The sequence below is a fragment of the Salmo salar genome, chromosome 04 (genome assembly GCF_965601325.2).
Source record: "Salmo salar chromosome 04, fSalSal1, whole genome shotgun sequence".
Lineage (NCBI taxonomy): Eukaryota > Metazoa > Chordata > Actinopteri > Salmoniformes > Salmonidae > Salmo > Salmo salar.
The window spans coordinates 33276196-33297941 of NC_138294.1; the positions used below are offsets into that span (position 1 = coordinate 33276196).

Here is a 21746-nt window from a genome sequence, read left to right on the forward strand (position 1 = left end):
CTGAATTGGCCACAGGTGGAAGCCAATCAAGTTGTAGTGACATCTTAAGTATGATCAAAATTTGTTGCACCTGAGCTCAATTTTAAGTGGCATAGCAAAGTGGGTGTGAATACTTATGTAAATTAGATTTCTGTATTTCATTTCAATAAATTTGATAGTTTCTAAAAACATGTTTTCACTTTGTCATTATGGGATATTGTATGTAGATGGGTGATTTAATTTTTTTAAGCCATTTGAATTCAGGCTGAAACACAAAATATGGAATAAGTCAAGGGGTATGAATACTTTCTGAAGGTTACTATATGCTCTCTACTAGCCTGGACAAGGTACACAATTGAATGTAGCCTATAAGTGGGCCAATTGACTGAGGGTGTGATGATCAAAATGTAATGCCTGATTCACACAATGCTACTATGGTGAATGCTTACCCAGGCTGATCTACAAATAATGAGTAGTTATGATGCAAGGGGATTTGTAGTCGGTAGTCACCTGCACTGTCGAACAAGCCCATAAACCCCTCCATTGATTAGTCTTTTGACCAATCGTATCAGATCTTTTGAGATTTTCCGTTTAGTCAAAAGACCAATTAGTTGGGGAGAGAGATCAGAATTGGGTTGCTTCTGTAAATACATCCTTAGTATTCATCCCTTCAACCACAGCTCCAAGAGCAGTTTTGAAAAGTGAATTGAGAAGGAATTAACATTTTCATCTGGTATACAGTTTCAACATTTGTCATTATGTAATGAAGCAATGCAATTATACTTTAGGAGAAAGAAAAGGCCTCCTACACACTTTCCCTTTCCACGAGGCAAAGAGAAAAGTGTGCAAATGCAAATCCTGTAATGGGTGACGTGTTAGCTCTATTATAGCACCTGAAATCCCTGGATTGTATATACACTGCCTCCTAATTGGCCTCACCAGGGAGTGACACTGCATGACGGGGGAGTGTGATTGGATGAATTCAGTTCAGTGGAGACCTTTTCAAATTCGAACAAAAGAAAAACATCTTCCAAATAAAGTTTAGTATTACATACCATTTCCAAACAGACATTGTATGTAATGCTATTACACTGTAAAGCTTAGCAGAACCATCCATACATCAAAACCAATAACACGCTCACACTGTCATGCCAACCTGTGTGTGCTCGCAAAAGAGCGAGAGACGAGCATAAAAATGAGCCCATAACCAAAACTGTGTTTGAGAAATATTTTCTTATTCAGGTGTATAGCCAGTGAGACCAGACATTTTAATGGAATACTTGGTTACAGTAGGAGAGTAGTAGAAAGACACCAGATCACCTCAGTTACCATGGCATCCCTCAATAGTCTAACTAATACACATCAAAAGCTACCATAACAGATGGCAATAACTGTCCTCTAAAGGACACTTTTACTCAAGTCTATAACAAGCATGTATTGAAAAAGACACCATCAAGACATAGTGATATAATTACTCTCGTGTAAAGGTAGGAATTCATAGCTGAAATTAAAAACACTGCGTAGTGACTGTGCGTATGGTAGTTTAACTGAACTGCAGGAGAGTTGTAGGACGCTGGAGGGCATTGCGACCTCAAAAATCAGGGTGCTCGGCTTCGTTAGGGGAGATGGGGGGGGGGGGGGGGGGTGTTGCCTCACCGTTTACAACATCTTCCTCTTCTCAAACTCCTGCGGAGAGAGGGACAGAACAGAGGAGAGATTATTAATTCATGTGGATTCACACAGTTTGTTTACATCTGGAAGCTACAGGGGGTGGGGGATGGATGGGTGCTAGTAGACCCCAACAAGGCACTTTCCTTTCTTCCCGGGGGTTGGGGGGGAGGAATGTCTTCGTCACAAATGGCACCCCCATTCCCTACATAGTGCACTACTTTTGACCAGAGCCCTATGGGTGCCATTTGGGATGTAGACAATATATTTATCTCATCAGGGATTAATGAAGAGTTTGTAGGTACAAATAATATTCTAAATTGTTCTTTTAGATGCAAAGATAAATACCTTACAAACCGAATAAGGTGCTATGCAAGGCTCATATACAGTGTGTTATAGTCCAAACACAGAAAACATGTATATTCACACCAAAGCATCAAGATCCATAGTCATGTGATATGACAGCGAAAAAAAATATGTGAAAGCACATAACCAAAAGGATGAAGGAGAACATCACGCATGAGATGTCTCCATTTACATACACCATTTACTAAATATCAGCAGAGGAAGGGCGATAGAACAAATACTCTCCTGCCCTTCCTCCTAGAATTTCCAATTTCACAGAGGAAAAAGCTTCCTTTATGCAAATGTCATTTATCAGGTCTGCAACAACAGATGCATGTTGTTGCCCATTGGAAAATGCCTAACTTTCAAAATACCTGGATGTCTACCGCCACCAAGTGGTTGAACAGATCTACTTCGGCTCAACACTCAACTTTGACACAGTGCTAGAGAACTCGGCGGGGTGTGCGTGTGTCATCTGTAATGTAATACACAGGAGTGTTAAGGGAAGACGCCCTTCAGTCTCACGCGGGGTGGGTTAAGTGGATCTGTACGCTCCGATCAAGGTCAGGCCCTTGACTTTCTGAGAAAGGGACAGATAGAAAGAGGAGAGAGAGAGAAGAGAGGAAAAAGCGACTGGGGGGATGAGCGGGGCTGTGTTAAGACTTCATGGTGGCCCCGAGGAATTAGGCACTCTCTGATGGATGAAAGGAGGGCGAAGGGTGGAAAAAGGGTCCACTCAGAGACTGTTCTGTCTGCTACTGCACGGCAAGTGGTACTGATGCACCAAGTCTGGTCTCAACTGGACCCTAATCAGCTCCTAACCCCAAACCACTGCTAAATAGTATACCAATAGCTACTCGAACTTACACTTGACTCATCACATACGCTGCTACTGTTTATTACCCATCCTGTTGCCTAGTCACTTTATCCGTACCTATATGTACATATCTGCCTCAATTACCTCGTACCGCTGCACATCGACTCGGTACCCCATGTATATAGCCAAGTTATCATTACTCATTGTGGATTTATTCCTCGTCATTATTTTTCCATTTTACTTTTCTTTTTTTGATGCATTGTTAGGAAGGCCCCAGTAAGTAAGCATTTCAATGTTGGTCTACACCAGTTTTTTACAAAATATGTGACATAAAATTCGATTTGAAGAGGGCGAGAGAGCGAGCGAGATAGAGCAAGAGATGCAAGAAGGATCGTCCTTGTGTGTGACAAACAGTCAGGAGGGGAGAGTGTCAAAGGTGCTCAAGACAGAAAGGGGAGAGGCGGAGGAAGATGAAGAGCGATGAGGGCAGGATGAAGGAGAGGAGAGAGGGAGGGATGAAGAGTGCTGGTGTGTGACAGGGACATTTTGTCAAGAAGGGAGGCCATGAGAAAGAGTGAAAATGGAGAGAGCAACACACAGGGGTGAATGGAGGTTTATGTGGGCTTGACAGAGTTTGCGTGGAATGCTAGGTGAGTGGAGTTTGCACTTTTGGGACTATTCTATCGGTGACATGCAAGCTTAATCTAGCGCAGTTACAGTATTTGAAAGAAAACAAATACTTGAATCTAGGTGTGGACACAAGGGGAGCTTCACTGACCAAGCAAAAACAAAAACACTAGAGGGTTGGGCATTGTACTGTACTGAGAGCTGAGCATGTTATACCAAACCAAACTACCCCCTGCAGGCACTACTTTGTTTGTTTGCTCTGGTGTGTCGTGTGTATTATTACGCCGATTACAGCAGCCGCCAATGAGATTAACAGAGACGTATGAACACAATGGGCTGGGAAATTAACAGGCCGGGAAAGAGTTTTTCATCATTACGCGCAATGATTATGAATTAAACCAAAACAGTGCTACCACCGCACAAATCCATATCTGTGTGTTCGGGTTTGCCACACTGCGCTCGCTCGTAATGAAAGAATAAGATGATGAATGGGTGTAATACACGCTTTAACTTTTTATACGTCTTGTTAAAACTGCCGTCCTCCGGTGATAAATTGAAATAAACAGGCAGCAGCAGCGGAGCTAAATTGCCCACCCCGGCATCAACAGCCATGGTTATTAATTTCCCCCTTTCACCTCGCTGTTGCCTTTTGTTTATTACGTATTAAAAAAAAGTTAGATCAAGTCCCACAACCTTGCTTGTTAACAAACCCAAACACTGAAAACATCAACAGACTCAAGTAGAAAAAAACTCAAACGTACTCAACCTACAGTAAACTCTGTTTAGTTCATAGTTTTTAGTATATTTGAGGGAAGAGGCAGAGTTGGGATGTGGGACTAAAGTAACCCTTTTGCCATCCTCCCCCGGCTGCTATGAGAGAACGGTACAGTCCGTCACGCCACTGAATGACAAATGTTCTCGCTCTACTGGTCTCACCCATAGAGTTGGCTAGAGGGCTCTAGAACCATGGAAAAGGTAGATTAGCTCTTTAATACATATCTCTAGTCTCACCTTGAACATGGTGCTGCCCAGCTGGGCGGGGGACATGCTGACCACAACGCCCGCCTGCTGTAGGGCGGCAATCTTCTCTTTGGCTCCGCCCTTGCCCCCTGCGATGATGGCACCGGCGTGACCCATCCTACGGCCCGGCGGGGCAGTGAGCCCGGCGATGAAAGACACCACAGGCTTGGCATTCGCTCCCTGGGGGGTGAGAGAGAGAAAGAGCCTCAGTCACACTTGCATTCTCAGACAAATAACAGAATAGATGCTGCAAAACAGACAAAATGTCTTCCTGTTAACAGCCCCTCTAAAATGGCTTCTAAGAATGCCTATCTTACTTTATTATTAAAGCAGATGGTAGTGTACAGTAAATGTTATTCACATTCATGTCAATACTATATTACATGCTCTGTCCAGATGTGAGTGAAAGAGTCAATGAGACCATTTAATTGCATGGGTGTGAGCGTGGATGGGCACACATACACACTCCACACACACCCCTCCCTGCCATTTCATATGATCTCATTCTTGCAGAAGCAGGTAATTAGTCACACGGACACTGATTAGCTCTGGCCCTGTCCGCTCAGCTCGTCCTGATGGATGGCTAAATTCAACATTCGAGATAATCTTCCAGTGCTGGCGGGAGGGGAGAGAGAGCTAATATTTCACACTCAGGAATAACATCATATTGGGGATGAAAGACGCAAGGGTGGGGCTTGTTCATTAGGGCATGTGAAGGAAAACTTTTTGAAATGGGTAGCAAAAAATGAGTGTTTCCTATTAGACCAGGTACTGTAGTAACTACCCATTTCAGTACATTTTTTGCCAAATGAACACAATCCAGGCCTCTCTTCAGACGCTCTTTCTCGGGTACTTGCCTTGTGATAAGGCTCTCCCTCCATATTTCTCTTGCTCTCTTTCTCTCCCTCATTCCGTATCCTTCAGAGGAGTTAACACGGCATGTCAAACAAACTGGCCGACAAGCCAGGAAAGGTGGGCCTCCTGCTTATGGCTTTACTTCACTTCTACCATTTCAGCACAGGCTTTCCAAATGGAGCGCTCCTGAAACTGGCACTTATGTACAGCAAGACGACTCCTATTAATTTCAACACGCTTGAAGACACTGGATAATTGTTTAAGCAGAGCAGCCAATCCACTCATCTCTCAGCCAAGAAAATCTATAAAAAAAATAAAAAAAACCTGGCTAACAATGTACAGTATTAACAAGAGATGGCTCTGAAAGCAAATGTTCACTGAATGGGGGAATATGACTGCAATCAAGGGAAAAAAAAGGTACAGAGAGGATACTAATTATTAGAGGTGAATGTTTCCTCTTCTAAAGTGGCCCAAAATTTTTTCCTTTAAAATGGGTCAGGACGAGGGTGGCCATGCCCTGCTGCAGGCTTTTATTCCACACCTGATTCTACTACTCAGCTGCTTTTCAGGACCTTGACTAGCTGAAGCAGGGCTGGAGCAAAAGCCTGAACATTCAGTAGCTCTCCAGGAGGGATGGCCACCTCAGTTTCAGAATCTCTATTCACAAAGCGTTCCTGTCCATACAACCTCATTCATTATGATCAACAAGGCAAAACTGATCATGGATTCATGAATGCAGGCCCAATATCGTTCCTCTAGCTAGGCCCTAAAAACTCCAGTTCCAGCACTCGCTTGTCCCGTCCTAATGAATTCACAACTTTGACAAAACGAACCATCCCCGTGTGAATCAACACTTAAAATCTACCTAAACATGTTAGGCTGTAATTAGTCAATTAATGTTTATCTTCCCTCAGAGAGAAGAAGTCGGTGCATAACAAGAGAAGCTGAATTAGCATTTGAATGTTCCCACCGCCTTTGTCCTCCATTGTTAACCGGGGAGATGCATTACTTTAATAACGGAACAAGAGAGAAGAGGAGAAGGTTGTTTCCCCACCTCTTCTTCAGTTCGTTCCCCCACAGGAGGGGTGGAGCAGGAGGCAGGGGTTGTTTAGAAAGTGGGAAGCCTTGCTGTATGCTCGAGGGTAGAGCCTCAATCTTGTCAGATTAAGACAAACAGACAATTACAAAATTTACGAGGCCCCCTGTTCACACACTAGATGTGAATGAGTCTGCTGCCCCACCTCTTTCTAAAATCACTCCCCTGCCCTCCTACAGTGAGGGAAAAAGTATTTGATCCCCTGCTGATTTTGTATGTTTGCCCACTGACAAAGAAATGATCAGTCCATCATTTTAAAAGGTAGGTTTATTTGGACAGTGAGAGACAGAATAACAAAAACTGAAAAACGCATGTCAAAAATTGTATAAAATGATTTGCATTTTAATGAGGGAAATAAGTACTTGACCCCTCTGCAAAACATGACTTAGTACTTGGTTGCAAATCCCTTGTTGGCAATCACAGAGGTCAGACGTTTCTTGTAGTTGGCCACCAGGTTTGCACACATCTCAGGAGGGATTTTGTCCCACTCCTCTTTGCAGAACTTCTCCAAGTCGTTAAGGTTTTGAGGCTGACGTTTGGCAACTCGAACCTTCAGCTCCCTCCACAGATTTTCTATGGGATTAAGGTCTGGAGACTGGCTAGGCCACTCCAGGACCTTAATGTGCTTCTTCTTGAGCCACTCCTTTGTTGCCTTGGCCATGTGTTTTGGGTCATTGTCATGCTGGAATACCCATCCACGACCCATTTTCAATGCCCTGGCTGAGGGAAGGAGGTTCTCACCCAAGATTTGACGGTACATGGTCCATCGTCCCTTTGATGCAGTGAAGTTGTCCTGTCCCCTTAGCAGAAAAACACCCCCAAAGCATAAATGTTTCCACCTCCATGTTTGACGGTGGGGGTGGTGTTCTTGGGGGTCATAGGCAGCATTCCTCCTCCTCCAAACACGGCGAGTTGATGCCTAAGAGCTCCATTTTGGTCTCATCTGACCACAACACTTGCACCAGTTGTCCTCTGAATCATTCAGATGTTCATTGGCCAACTCCAGACAGGCATGCTTTCTTGAGCAGGGGGACCTTGCGGGTGCTGCAGGATTTCAGTCCTTCACGGCGTAGTGTTACCAATTGTGTTCTTGGTGACTATGGTCCCAGCTGCCTTGAGATCATTGACAAAATCCTCCCGTGTAGTTCTGGGCTGATTCCTCACCGTTCTCATGATCATTGCAACTCCACGAGGTGAGATCTTGCATGGAGCCCCAGGCCGTGAGAGATTGACAGTTGTGTTTCTACTATTTGCGAATAATCGCACCAACTGTTGTTACCTTCTCACCAAGCTGCTTGGCGATGGTCGTGTAGCCCATTCCAGCCTTGTGTAGGTCTACAATCTTGTCCCTGACATCCTTGGAGAGCTCTTTGGTCTTGGCCATGGTGGAGAGTTTGGAATCAGATTGATTGATTGCTTCTGTGGACAGGTGTCTTTTATACAGGTAACAAACTGAGATTAGGAGCATTCCCTTTAAGAGTGTGCTCCTAATCTCAGCTCGTTACCTGTATAAAAGACACCGGGGAGACAGAAATCTTTCTGATTGAGAGGTGGTCAAATACTTATTTCCCTCATTAAAATGCAAATCAATTTCTAACATTTTTTACATGCGTTTTTCTGGATTTTTTTGTTGTTATTCTGTCTCTCACTGTTCAAATAAACCTACCAATAAAATTATAGTCTGATCATTTCTTTGTCAGTGGGCAAACGTACAAAATCAGCAGGGGATCAAATACTTTTTCCCCAATTGGAGTGTGTTAGTGAATTACAAGGGCTTTGCGTCATGCGTAAAGCACCTAGGAGAGAGAGAGAATGCAAGAGCAGGGGCTAAGAGTCAGAGGATAAAGTGAAAAAGGATTAAAGGATACGTTTAGTGTTCACAGAGGGTTAGCTGCCAAATACTACCCGTCTCATTGGAAAGCATGGGCACAATAGTGTTCGGTCTTAGTTAGCCTTTTAATTTTACAAATGCATGGAGAGGCTGAAGAATACTAGGTGGGATTTAGAAGTCTCAAAAAGAAAAAAAAGGGCATAAGACCTTCTATAAAGGTGACTTACACGGAACAAAAATATAAAAAATGCAACAATTCCAACATTTTTACAGTTACAGTTCATAAGGAAATCAGTCAACTGAAATGAATTAGGCCATAATACAGATCTGCATCTGTTGGTCACAGATACCTTCTGCCTCATACAGTGTGACACTTCTCCTTCGCATAGAGTTGACCAGGCTGTTGATTGTCACCTGAATGTTGTCCCACTCCTCTTCAATGGCTGTGCGAAGTTTCTGGATATTGGCGGGAACTGGAACATGCTGTCGTACACGTCGAGCCAGAGCAGCCCAAACAAGCTCAATGGGTGACATGTCTGGTGAGTATGCAGGCCATGGAAGAACAGAGACATTTTCAGCTTCCAGGAATTGTGTACAGATCCTCGCGACATGACCATAAATAAAATGCAATTGTGTTGGTTACCCATAGTTTATGCCTGCTCATACCAAAACCCCACAGAGGCACTCTGTTTACAACGTTGACATCAGAAAACCGCTTTGCCCACACGACACCATCTTCCCAGTACAGTTGAAAACGGGATTCATCAGTGAAGAGCACACTTCTCCAGCAGTTTGTGCAGACATTTTTGGGTTGCGCAAACACAGTTTCATCAGCTGTCCGGGTGGCTGGTCTCAGATGATTCCACAGGTGAAGAAGCCAGATGTGGAGGTCCTGGACTGGCGTGGTTACATGTGGTCTGCTGGTTGGACGTACTGCCAAATTCTCTAAAACGACGTTGGAGGCGGCTTGTGGCAGAGAAATGAACATTAAATTATCTGGCAACAGCTCTGGTGGGCATTTCTGCAGTCAGCATGCCAATTGCACACTTCCTCAAAACATCTGCCTCCCAGGCTTTGTTGCAGACGGCCGAGAAAAGAAAACAGCGCACAATTGGCTCAGCGTCGTCCGGGTAAGGGGAGGGTTTGGCCGGCCGGGATGTCCTTGCCCCATCGCGCTCTAGCAACTCCTGTGGCGGGCCGGGCGCATGCACGCTAACCAATTGTACGGCGTTTCCTAACTAGCAATTGGATACCACAAAATTGGGGAGAAAAAAGGTTAAAGAAAAATCATACGAAAACTTGAGCCATCTGAGGCTCATAGAACATAACATAGAACAGAGAGAAACTAGAAGGAACCCAATTTGTAAGTCGCTCTGGATAAGAGCGTCTGCTAAATGACGTAAATGTAATGTAATGTAAATGAACCCAAGACCACTGCTAAACAGTCTTTTCTTTAGACTTTAAAATGTGCAGTTGTGTTGTGACAACATTTTAGAGTGGCCTTTTATTGTCTCCAGCACAAGGTGCACCTGTGTAATGATCATGCTGTTTAATCAGATTTTTGATATGCCACACCTGTTAGGTGGATGGATTATCCTGGCAAAGGATAAACAATCACCAACAGGGATGTAAACAAATGTGTGCAATTTTATTTTTTATTTCAGCTCATGAAACCAACACTTTACAAGTTGCCTTTATATTTTTGTTCAGTATATTAAAACCGACAGGTTGGCAAGCAGCCCACAGAGTTAGAGGAATAGTTTTAATATGTAGGCCATGCAATGACCTCTAAAGTGTGTACTAATTCTAGCTCTGCGAAATGAAAAACATCAGTGCAACTTTTGGGTGCATAGATCTCCCGTTTAAGGCTCCTCTTTTGTAAATTAGTTAATTGTCTATTTTTAATACATCCCTCTCTTTTATTGGGCACATTATGTCAAGTGTTACACTTTTAATAAAGACTGATTCGACAATTTGATCTCCATCCCCTAAACTTAAATCGTGTACAAGTGCTCACCAAATGGTCGATCGTGATCTTCAAGGCATTTCTAGTCAATCACCAAAAATGTCTGTAGAAAGGCCAATGATAAAGGCTTGCTTTTATTTTTTGCGCTGTTGGCGGTAGATAAACTTGATTCAGAAGCCCTGCACATCGGGTAGGCAAAGTGATCCCATTTTGAACCATTTCATTTGTCTCAAAACATCGTGCCTACAGCTTTCACAACCCCAGCCACAGCAAAGTTTGATACTAGCCTAAATGAGATTTCATAACTTTTAAAAACAATGACCAGAGGGAGACTTCAACACCATTACAAAAGGCGTTCTTCCCTACTTCCACTCGCGCTGCAATGAATGAGTAGCTAAGTCCATCAATAGCCCTGCGTTTTTATTATTAGCAGCTCGTCGTGTCTATTTTAATAGAGGAATATTTAACTTTCTCTGGTCATAGGTACAACATGAATTTGTGCATGAGGCAGATGCATTGCAACTTGAGTTTCACCATCAGGTGGAAGATGGTGTCCCCTCCCTCTGGTCAGTCTCACCGGGGGAAAGGAAGGAGAGAGCAGGGACCATGAGAGGCGGACCCTCTGCTGCTTTCTCCCTCCCTCAGCTGAGACTAATACCGTGTTCAAAACAACTGGGAACTTGGAAACCTCAGACTTCCAAGCGTTCAAGACAACTGGGAAAAGTTGCTTTGAACGGTCATCCAACTCGGAATTCGAAGTCGGACATTTGGCCATCTTTCTAGAGCTGACTTTCCGACCTGAAAAAAATCACTGACGTCATAATTTGACCTCTTCCCCCTCCCTAGAGTTCCCAGTTGTCCTGAAAGAACCATGACAGATCAGTAAAATAAAAAAAGCTAATATGCTAATTATTACAATTTATGCTCAGCTGTGACTCAAGTGCTATACCAACTGATCTGGAAGCTTGAGTTTTTAAATATATGGTGTGAAGAACAATATTGGCAGGCCAGGCATAAATACAATATGCTGTGATAATGTATTAGACCTACTATACAAACCTCATTCCTACAGAACTGTTATTAGGTTAATGTAAGTTAAGTCATGTTTTTTTTCATCTGAGAAGTAGATCTGCCGTCTTTTTGACTGCGAAAATCATCTTGACTCAGAAAAGGTTGGTGATCACTGATTTACACCAACCCTATTTCGACAGTCTTTACCCAGCACCACCTAACCTCTGCCAACATTAAAGAATATTTATAGACAAATTACTTAAAACATGCAGGTAAAATGTTGTACAACTTTTTATGAGCATTTACAAGATGTAATGATGTGTTTTCATAAGGCTTAAGTAACACTATCTTATGTCTATGTATCAAAATGTCAACTGACTCAATCAATTTAAGACCAAGAGCTCCGCTGTCTGTCCCGTCTTCCGTTATGGAATCGATACGCGGCCGTCATTAACAGTGGCGACGTCTCAAATGCACCCTAGTCCCTATATAGTGCACTACTTTTGACCAGAGTCCTATGAGCCCTGGTCAAAAGTAGTGCACTATATAGAGAATAGGGTGTCATTTGGGATGCACCCAGGGGACATCTCCTACATCTCTTCCAGGAAGATAAAGTTCAATACATGTAATGTTGCCTGACCGTTCATTGATCATGTCCTCTGCGTATTTCACACCAAACCCTCATTTGTAATCTGTCCAGTGTGATGAAATTCATTAAGGATCGGTCCCAAATCGCACCCTACTCCCTACCACACTACTTTTGACCATGGCCCGGGCTTTGGTCGAAAGTAGTGCACTATATAGGAAATAGGGTGCCATTTGGGATGCAACCTAGGATGATGTGTCGGCTGTAACTAATAGATTGAAGGGTTTGAAGGTTTTTCATCTGTGCAGAAAGAAATCATTTTGAAATATCTATCTATACTGGTAAGGACATACCAATGTGATATTGTATTCTACTTTTCATCAGAGTCCCAAATGGCACCCTATTCCCTAGTGTCATTGTATTGCTCAGGCGATTCCCTTAAGTGTCTGAAAATATGCCTAGCTGATCTTATGGCGAATTAGAGTAAAATACATGTATTTGTGTGCATGTTGTAGATTCAGAAATTCAACACTGACAATAGTTAGTATTTGTGTTAGGGTTGGGCAGTATTCAGATTTTCATACCGTATTACTGGAAGTGCACACAAGGAGCTCTATTTCTAAATAAATACATTTTGTATTTATTTTTGATGCACAATTTATTTTTAATTTTTAGGCAACATGGATCTTGATCTTGCCATCTAGCCACTTAGCTAGCAAACCAAATGCATAGATGGAGCCCTGAGCTGGATATAATTTACTTGGCAAATACATAGTTAACTTAGTTATAACTTATAGTTTTCTGAAACACCTGGGAATTTTGGGAAAGCTACCGAAATGTTGCAACCCTAGAAAAGAAAATGTCTGATACGTGGAATTGTTCAATGAAACAATCTAAAGAGAGGAACGTCATTTTGGGGCTGGCTTTGCATTCAGTGTTTTCGTTTCTCAACGTTGACAGAACAGCAGCTCAGATAAAACAATTTCAGGCTTTGGTTAAATTGCTGCCTCTGTGTGGAGCGTTGAACACCAATCGACTTTCTGAGAACTACCCGCGGCTTACACTCTCAAATTGGCTGAGCTGTTTGTACATGAGGAAGGGAGAGTGGCTGCGTCCCAACTGACACTGTAATCCCCATGTAGTGCACTACTTTTGACCTTGGCCCAAAGGGCTCTGGTCAAAAGAAGTACACTATTAGGAAATAGGGTGCCATTTTGGCCTCAGCCAAAGAGTTGTTCTCCCGACACGGAGGGTGGTGAGAGAGGGATTTGCATGCATTAGAGCAGCAGAAAGCACATCAAATTCATATTTATCTGCCGAACACCTGACACAGACAAACCGCATAGTGTGCGCACACATATGTGTCACAAAAATCTCTTTGCTCAATCAAAATTGTGTGTCTTGACAAATCTAGAGGGCAAAACACACAATTGGCAATAACTGTCGCTGAAAGGCACTTAACCACTTTTCAAGCCTTGCATAATTCACCAGCCATGCTCCAAAGATCAGTCTCTCTCACGCCTGCCTGGAAAGTGTCAAAGGTGTGTGCCGTATTCTGCACCATGAACCCTAACCCTCTCCTTCACTGGAAGTACATGCACTCTAGCTCACACCCTCAGCCTATCCAGAACCCAAGGTCCATTAGCAGGTGGGAACACACACAAACAGTGTCTTACTATACTTGAGGACTTTGGGAACCAACAATGGTTTCCTATTGAAAATCTTATTTTCCCTAACACTAATTCTAACCTTAAAATAGCCTTTTTACAAGTGAGGACCGGCAAAATGCCTCACTTCTCTGAATTTGAGTTAGTTTACCATTCTTGTGAGGACTTCTGCTACTCACAAGTATAGTAAAGATGTGACCACTCACACACAAGTTTTGGACCTGGGGGTTCTGAGTGCGCCCTGAGGGCGGAATCAAAGAGATGAAAGGGAGTACCTGACAGAACCACTCATCTTTCCAAAAGGGTCTGGATGATTCACGAAAGCACTGGAGGACCATTGACAAAGTGTTAACAGTCTGGTAACATGTTAATGTTGGTGTGTCTCCTCTTACAGAGTTGTGCTGTTTGAGGTAATCGGCAGCGTTCTCCTCGGCGTTGCCTCCGATCTCTCCGATCAGGATGATGCCGTCCGTCTTGGGGTCCTGCAGGAACACCTCCAGGCAGTCGATGAAATTTGTCCCATTGAAGGGGTCCCCACCGATGCCTGAACAAAAACCACACGAACCATTAGAACACAGTTACGCTGCTTATATCCATAAGATGGATGTCAGATGTGACCGTAGGCATAGAGTACAATGTACTTGTCGTTTTTCCTTTTTGATTTAAAATGTGACTAGGAAAGTGTTATGTACGCATTAAAAATAACTACACAGTGTACAAAACATTAGGAGCACTTTCCTAATATTGAGTTGCACCCCTTTTCGCCCTCAGAACAGCCTCAATTCGTCAGGGCATGGACTCTACAAATTGTCGAAAGCATTCCACAGTGATGCTGGCCCATGTTGACTCCAATGCTTCCCACAGTTGTGTCAAGTTGGCTGGATGTCCTTTGGGTGGTGGACCATTCTTGATACACATGGGAAACTGTTGAGCATGAAAAACCCAGCAGTGTTGCAGTTCTTGACACAAACCAGTGTGCCTGGTACTTACTACCATACCCCGTTCAAAAGGCACTTAAATATTTTGTCTTGCCAATTCACCCTCAAGTCTCAATTGTCTCAAGGCTTAAAAATCCTTCTTTAACCTGTCTCCTCCCCTTCATTTATACTGATTGAAGTGGATTTAACAAGTGGCATCAACAAGGGATCACAGCTTTCACCTGGTCAGTCAGTCATGGAAAGAGCAGGCGTTCCTAATGTTTTGTAAACCCATTGCCTTCAGAAAGTATTCAGACCCCTTGACTTTTTCCAAATTGTGTTACGTTAGGCTTATTCTAAAATGGATAGAGAAAATAAATCCTCAGCAATCTACACACAATACCCAATAATGGCAAAGCGAAAACAAGTTTTTCGAAATGTATTTGAAATAAAAAAACAATACCTTATTTACGTAAGTATTCATACCCTTTGCTATGAGACTAGAAATTGAGCTCAGGTGCATCCTGTTTCCATTGATCATCCTTGAGATGCATCTACAACTTGATTCGAGTCTACTTCTGGTAAATTCAATTGATTGGACATGATTTGGAAAGGAACACACCTGTCTATATAAGGTCCCACAGTTGACAGTGCATGTCAGAGCAAAAACCAAGCCATGAGGTTGAAGGAATTGTCCGTAGAGCTCCAAGAAAGGATTGTGTCGAGGCACAGACCTGGAGAGGGGTACCAACATTTTTTTGCAGCATTGAAGGTCCCCAAGTACACAGTGGCCTCCGGCATTCTTAAATGGAAGAAGTTTGGAACCACCAAGACTCTTCCTAGAGCTGGCCGAACCGGCCAAACTGAGCAATCAGGGGAGATGGGCCTTGGTCAGGGAGGTGAGTGGGGAATAAATTGATGAGTGGGGAATAAATTATTTCATTAATTTTAGAATAAGGCTGTGACGTAACAAAAAGTCAATGGGTTTGAATTCTGTCAGAAGGCGCTGTATTTTGTCTATACCAGGGGTGGGCAACTAGCAGACCTTTTTGTAGTCCCGCAGAAAAATTCTCTCTCTGCCCCATGGCAAAGTGTAGAATTGCATGAAATTACTCTAAAACCTCAATGTTCTCTCTGCTGAAACTTTCCTTTGGGCTCTCAAAAGGCTAGGGCCGGCTTTGACTGCATGGGTGGGTACGCAGACCCGCGAGCCACTGAGGCCCCTCATTATCAGTTCAGATGTTTTAGTGGCCCCCACCCCATCAAAGTTGCATATCCCTGGTTTATACATTTGCAGTATCTGTATATCATAATGTTTAGTCCCACGTACCGATGCAGAGAGACTGTCCCAGGCCAACTTGTGTAGTCTGGTGCACAGCTTCGTATGTGAGAGTTCCTGACCTTGAGACAATGCCTGAAAGATAAGGAGAGAATGATGACAAGTTCCAATTCTCTTAACAAGCATCCTTCCATTTTCCCCTTCTTGAGAGGTAAGGAGGAAGAATGCATTTAAGTATGGGAAAGGACCTGTATTTATACTGTATGGGTGTGGCCCAAATTGCACCATATTGTTAGGTTCTTATTTTTCAGAGTAAATAACCCACGGACACTAGAGAAACTTTAACCACGTTTAATTCTTCCCAAAGGTTCTGTACAGCTGTAATCAGACAGCAAAACATTTCTCTCCATCACAGTTATATACATCCTACTTAAGACACTCCCTCTCTCCAATCCTTAGTTTATGCCCAACAGGAAGAAGGTAACCAGATACTAAACCCTGATTACTCCCTTAAGGGGAACTAACCTCACCCCTCACCTCCTGACCTCAACCCCTCCTTCACCTAATCCACAGATATCCATCTGTCTTCCCTATATCGACACTTCGCTCTCCTCTCCTCCATCAAACACATTCCAAAGCCTTCTGGCTTTCTACAGAGAACCCTTAACTTCTGACATAAAACCCATTCTCTCCTACTCTTTCTATTCAAGGCTTCTTCTCTATCATTTATTTAATATCTCAATGTTCAAAATGTCAAACCCAACACTAGATAGTGCAATATGTTTGACTGGAGCCCCATAGACTATAGTGAATAGGGTGCCATTAGGGACGCACACTGTATGCCTTTGCAATGAGCAGCAAGTGGTCTAGGATGTCAGTGCAGCGACGCAGCGACCCAGCAGTGACTTCATCACTACACCAGCGCAGGCTGGTAGGAGGAGCTAGAGGAGGATGGGTTCATTGTAATGACTGGAATGGAATAAAAGGAACAGAGTCAAACATGTGGTTTCCATATGTTTGATGCGTTTGACAGAGTTCCATTCATTCCATTCCAGACATTACAATGAGCCAGTCCTACTATAGCTCCTCCCACCAGCCTCCAATGCACCTGGAGAAACATTTGCTATGGCTGCGTCTGATGCCTAGTACCTACAAGGCCGCAGCACTGACATCTTCTCAAACTGTCTGCCGTGAGACAGTGAAGAAAATAATCCGCTTGGTCGCTCTCTGAGCGACTATCGCGGCTAGCCACATGGGCAGAGGTCCTTTCTCCTTCTCACCTCTCTGACTCATTCTCCCGATTCAACTACACGCATGTCATTTTGGAGACTGAAGCACGTATCGTGGGATCTCTAACCTACTGTTAACTTTCCATAAGAAACAGAAGAAGCTGTTGGTCTGTCACTGAGCTGAATGCAAGTGAGCTAGGCAAAAATATCTCACCAATCCTTCCTTTCTTGTGAATGTGGCCCGGCATGATCCCGATCTTGCATTCTCCCGGCTGCAAAATAGGAAAACACAAAGTTAATACCAAAAGTGTGTGTGTGTGTTCTAGCCTCTTACGTTGATCATACTAGAGCAGTTGCGGCCGATGAGGCGCGTAGTGCCCTGGCGCAGCAGCTTGTGTGTGTGTATATACGTATTCTTACATTAATAACTCCGGGGCAGTTGGGGCCGATGAGGCGGGTGGTGCTCTGGCGCAGCAGCTTGTGTTTGACCTTGACCATGTCCTGCTGGGGGATGCCCTCTGTGATGCACACCACCAGGGGCATGCCGGCGTCAATGGCCTCGATGATGGCGGCACCCGCGAACGGAGGGGGCACATAGATCACTGTGGCCTCTGCCCCGGTGCCCTCTCTCGCCTGTAGGTGCGGACAGAGGGACATGGTGAATTTAGGGCTTGCTATTCATCAATGTATGTATTTATTTAACCATTTCTTAACCAGGCAAGTCAGTTGAGAACCAGGTCTCGCTTAGGGCTGAATAAGACCAGAGACAAGAAATAGTGGAACACATTTAACCTCCTTGACAGAGTTGAAGACGGGCACGCCGAGGTGTGTCCTCCCCCCCTTGCCGGGGGATACGCCACCGACTAGCCGGGAGCCATAGTCGATTGCCTGCTGACTGTGAAACGTCCCCTAGAGAGGGAGAGAAGGAGGAAGAATCAGAGAGAATCAGCTAGTCCCAATCCACCCAGTCGTTTCTCTCTTGAATTTAGCCCACTTCAATGTTTGATTGGAGATCTGTAAGATGGAAGAAATATCGTGGAGTTCCTTCAGTTCAAAGGATTAGGGCCAAGGGGAAGGGAGGCAGCGGTTGACTGTGATAGATGGAGCGGGGAGTTGTCCCGGTCACTTGCGGCACCAACCGCAAACCTTGAGATATCATTAAAGCCAGGTATAAGGGAATGAGGAGAACAGGCCTGCCATCCACCATTAATCAACAGGGCAGAATGGTGCCCAGTGCCCACAGAGGGAGGGGACATGGGAATCAAGCTGACATGGATGGGCACACAGACACCGCCAGCATATTAAGACTAGGTACAACAGCAGGTAAATCAAGGACTATGTGAATGGTGGTCAGAGAGGAGATTTGGTAAATGATATTCAGGTATTTTACCGTGTCTAATTGTCACCTAGTCATGCATTTAGGTCAATGGGAGACTAAGTAAAAATTCTACTTAAGTCTAAGTTAGGATTCGCCTGTAAGTCAAAGGTGCTTAGGTTGGCATCACATACAATCAGTTTAAATCCAACCCAGGCACACTAAACGACCATAATCAATGGCATTGTCTCTATTTCAAGAGGTCATCAATAAAAAATAAAAAATAAAATGTTAAACCACTCACAGTCCCAACTTTACTTTTTCAGGGACACTGAGTCCCATAATGTGTCGTAATATTATTAATATTCAACCTGCCAAGTTCCATCAGCCTTCTCAGTTAATAATTACAGAGGCTGTCTAGAAACGCTATAGATAAGTGGCTACGAGGGCCAACCACGGCACGTCCAAATCAATGACCCTAATGTTAAAACTATAATTACCAGCAGTAAAGAGAAAGGAAAGACTGAGCCAGCACTTTTTTCCCCCTCGCAACGCAGATATCTTTAAATTTCAATGTTTTTTTCCCTCCACCAGCCTCATCTTTTTCTTCCTCTGTTCATTTATAATGCAACGTGCACTGTCTGCTCACTTTGCTCTTTTCTCCGGTGGTGGCGGTCCTAGCTATCATCCACTAATGAGCAGACAATGAATTTGAAGTATGGTTTGCTTATCAAGCCATAGAGGAAAGTCGGTGCGCAGCAGCGACACTTGAGTCATTGCTCAGCCCTTTCTAATTAGCATGAGTGTTCATTAGAAGAACTATATTTAATAACCCTATATTAAGTTGATGAAGAGTTGTTGGAGAGGAGGGGGGGGTATTAACCTACAATGTGGAAGAGAAGAGAGGTGTTCGCTTGTTGGACAATTATGCCGATACACTTCTTTTGACTGGGCCTTCCATCCTCACCTAAGACAATATTGGGGAACGAGATTATGCTGTCATTTATCTGGGGATAAAGTGCTCAGTTGCAGATAGCTAGCTACTGTGTGTGTTGCTTTAATTTATATGTTCATCTTTCTTTTTTTAACTCAATGTAATACATCGCAAATTCAAATCCTTAGCCAGTGGATAGACAATTGGTTATTTTTAAATCTCTAGGTCTACATGCTCCTCTGGCAACTTTGTCAATGAATGTTTTGGGCAGATTATTGAGCTGTTTTGACTCTGCACAGGCATATCATCAACAATGTCTGTTGTCAACAGATAACCCTGATTGGGTTGTGTTCATTCGGCACCAAACGAATGAAAGCAGACAGACAGGGAGGGACTACCTGGACGTGTCCAATAGGAAACACAAATTTTCAATAATTTCAGTTGCAAAAGTTAAGATTTCCTTTGAGCGCCGTAATGAACACAACCCAGTTGAATGCAGACAGCAGCCAGTGTCGGCCGGGTGTTGTGTAGCCTACATACCTGCTTCCCTGTGAAGCCTTGGCAAATGACCTTGGTGTCTTTATCAATGTAGAGGTTCTTTCTTGAAGCAGTATAACAGCTCCTTACTCCATTTTGCTGCACTGCAAACGGAGACAGAAGAGGAAAGTGAAACCAAACACAAAGGTGACATTTCCAAAAAACACTATTGTCACATCATGAAGGAAAGGGGGGAAGGAATGCCATCTAGGAGACAGTCCAGTGTTGTTGCCTGAGCTGTTGTCACATGTGCCTTTGATTACTTTAAATCAAATTAAACAGACCTGATAGGCTCTGGGCCTATGTTCCAAAACCTACTGTACAACTGTCAGCAGTAAAACACAAATACATTATCCAAGTATAGTGGCCTACACAGCGTGTTTTTGCTGCCCATTATGCCTTTTCTCTCATGATTGATATTGAAAGGCAGGGAAAGGGGGATACCTAGTCAGTTGTACAACTGAATGCAGTCAACTGAAATGTGTCTTCCGCATTTAACCCAACCCCTCTGAATCAGAGAGGTGTGGGGAACTGCCTTAATCGACATCCACACCTGGGGAACAGTAGGTTATCTGCCTTGCTCAGGAAGACAGATTTTTACCTTGTCAGCTCGGGGATTTGATCCAGCAACCTTTTGGTTACTGGCCCAATGCTCCTACCCACCAAAATAAGCCTATAAATGGCATTAGTCTGTGCAGTTCTGTATGACAGTCATGGTGAGATTATTACTTCACAAAGGCACGTTATAAATAAGGGAAATGAAACAAATTACCATGAATGTGTTTTGTAATCTACAGACATTTGTAAGATTCAGAAGTGGAAATTCTGCTATTTGCCCATGAAGGCCTGCTTAAACAGAGGGCAACATCATGGTTGCATGTAACGTTCGTTTGCTAGCTAACGGTTAACACTTCATGTTGTTGTTTGTCCTCCATTTGTTTTGAGCATTGAACTAAACTGAGTCGGAAAATCCATTAAAAAAAAACATTTATAGTATCTGATAGGCTACTGAGTGATAAGGTTATTTTCAGGCTTCTGCTCAGGGGCAGTTGGTCCACAGAATTAGCCAAGAACCCTATGAGCTTTTGACCTATGCTATTTCTATGAGCTGGTCAATGTGTAGCTAGCAGATTATAACAGGCTAATGTGATGCTACATTAGCCGTCACAGGATAGGTGCTGTTTGGCGTAGCACATAATTTGAAACCAACCTTAACGATACCATCTTCGTTCTCGATTCGGCCAAACATATCGCCAAGTCAAGGATGGACGTAAATTATCTGTGCTATGCCAAACATGAACTTACTTATCCTGTAACGGTTAATGGAGCATCGTAGTTCAACTAGTAATTGAACTACATTTTGAACTACTTTTTCAAAGTAACTTTAGTTAATTAAGTAAACCATTTCTTAAAATTAAGGTATACTAAAGCTATGTTTCTTTCAGTGTGAAATAATTAGTAGCTTGGTTAACTCTTTTCAGAGTGCTAGTAGCTTCCTCCAACACTGCAACCAACATAGCCTGTAGCTACCTCCATATAAAGAGATGTAAATCACAAATTTAAAGCTTTTACTAGCTGTTTGCAGCGTACAATACAATGGGGGAGTAACGTTAGGTAGCATTAGCTTACCAAGCTACCAAACCAACTAACTACATGACAGTTACAATATAGCTAACTACATGTCCTAATCTCATTTATAGAATTGACATGCTAAATATAAAGCCCAAAGGACAAGCACGGTCAAAGTTCAGTAGTTCGGACTGTGGCCTGGAAATTGATGCGCTATCAGCATGCTAAAAGAGTTAGCCAGTATAGAGGCACGAGCGCTGAGTGCCATGGCTACCCTGTGAGCAAGAACCAACAAATCCCGTGCAAAACGTGCTCCGTGAAGCACTTAATTTATCAGAAACTAAACATTGAAGACTTTTAATAAGGAGAACACATATGTTGTTCTACTTACAGAGCAGCCGGGCAAACAATCTACTATGCGACATCTCCGGTCATTCACCAATGACACCGGAGGCTAGGGACCTAAACGTAGAAGGCAAAGGGCTGACTATAAATATG

General features: G+C 43.4%; 1 protein-coding gene across 1 annotated transcript; it reads right to left on the reverse strand.

Annotated features, from left to right (window-relative positions):
- Nucleotides 1–1193: 1193 nt before the first annotated feature.
- Nucleotides 1194–21746, reverse strand: suclg1 (succinate-CoA ligase GDP/ADP-forming subunit alph). Its single transcript, XM_014195595.3, has 9 exons — nt 21640–21746; nt 19683–19783; nt 17686–17802; nt 17314–17526; nt 17108–17165; nt 15716–15799; nt 13861–14012; nt 4448–4636; nt 1194–1665 (listed from the first exon to the last, which is right to left on the reverse strand). Exons 1-9 carry the CDS (start codon nt 21671–21673, stop codon nt 1639–1641), a joined length of 975 nt encoding a protein of 324 aa, XP_014051070.1. The 5' UTR covers nt 21674–21746; the 3' UTR covers nt 1194–1638.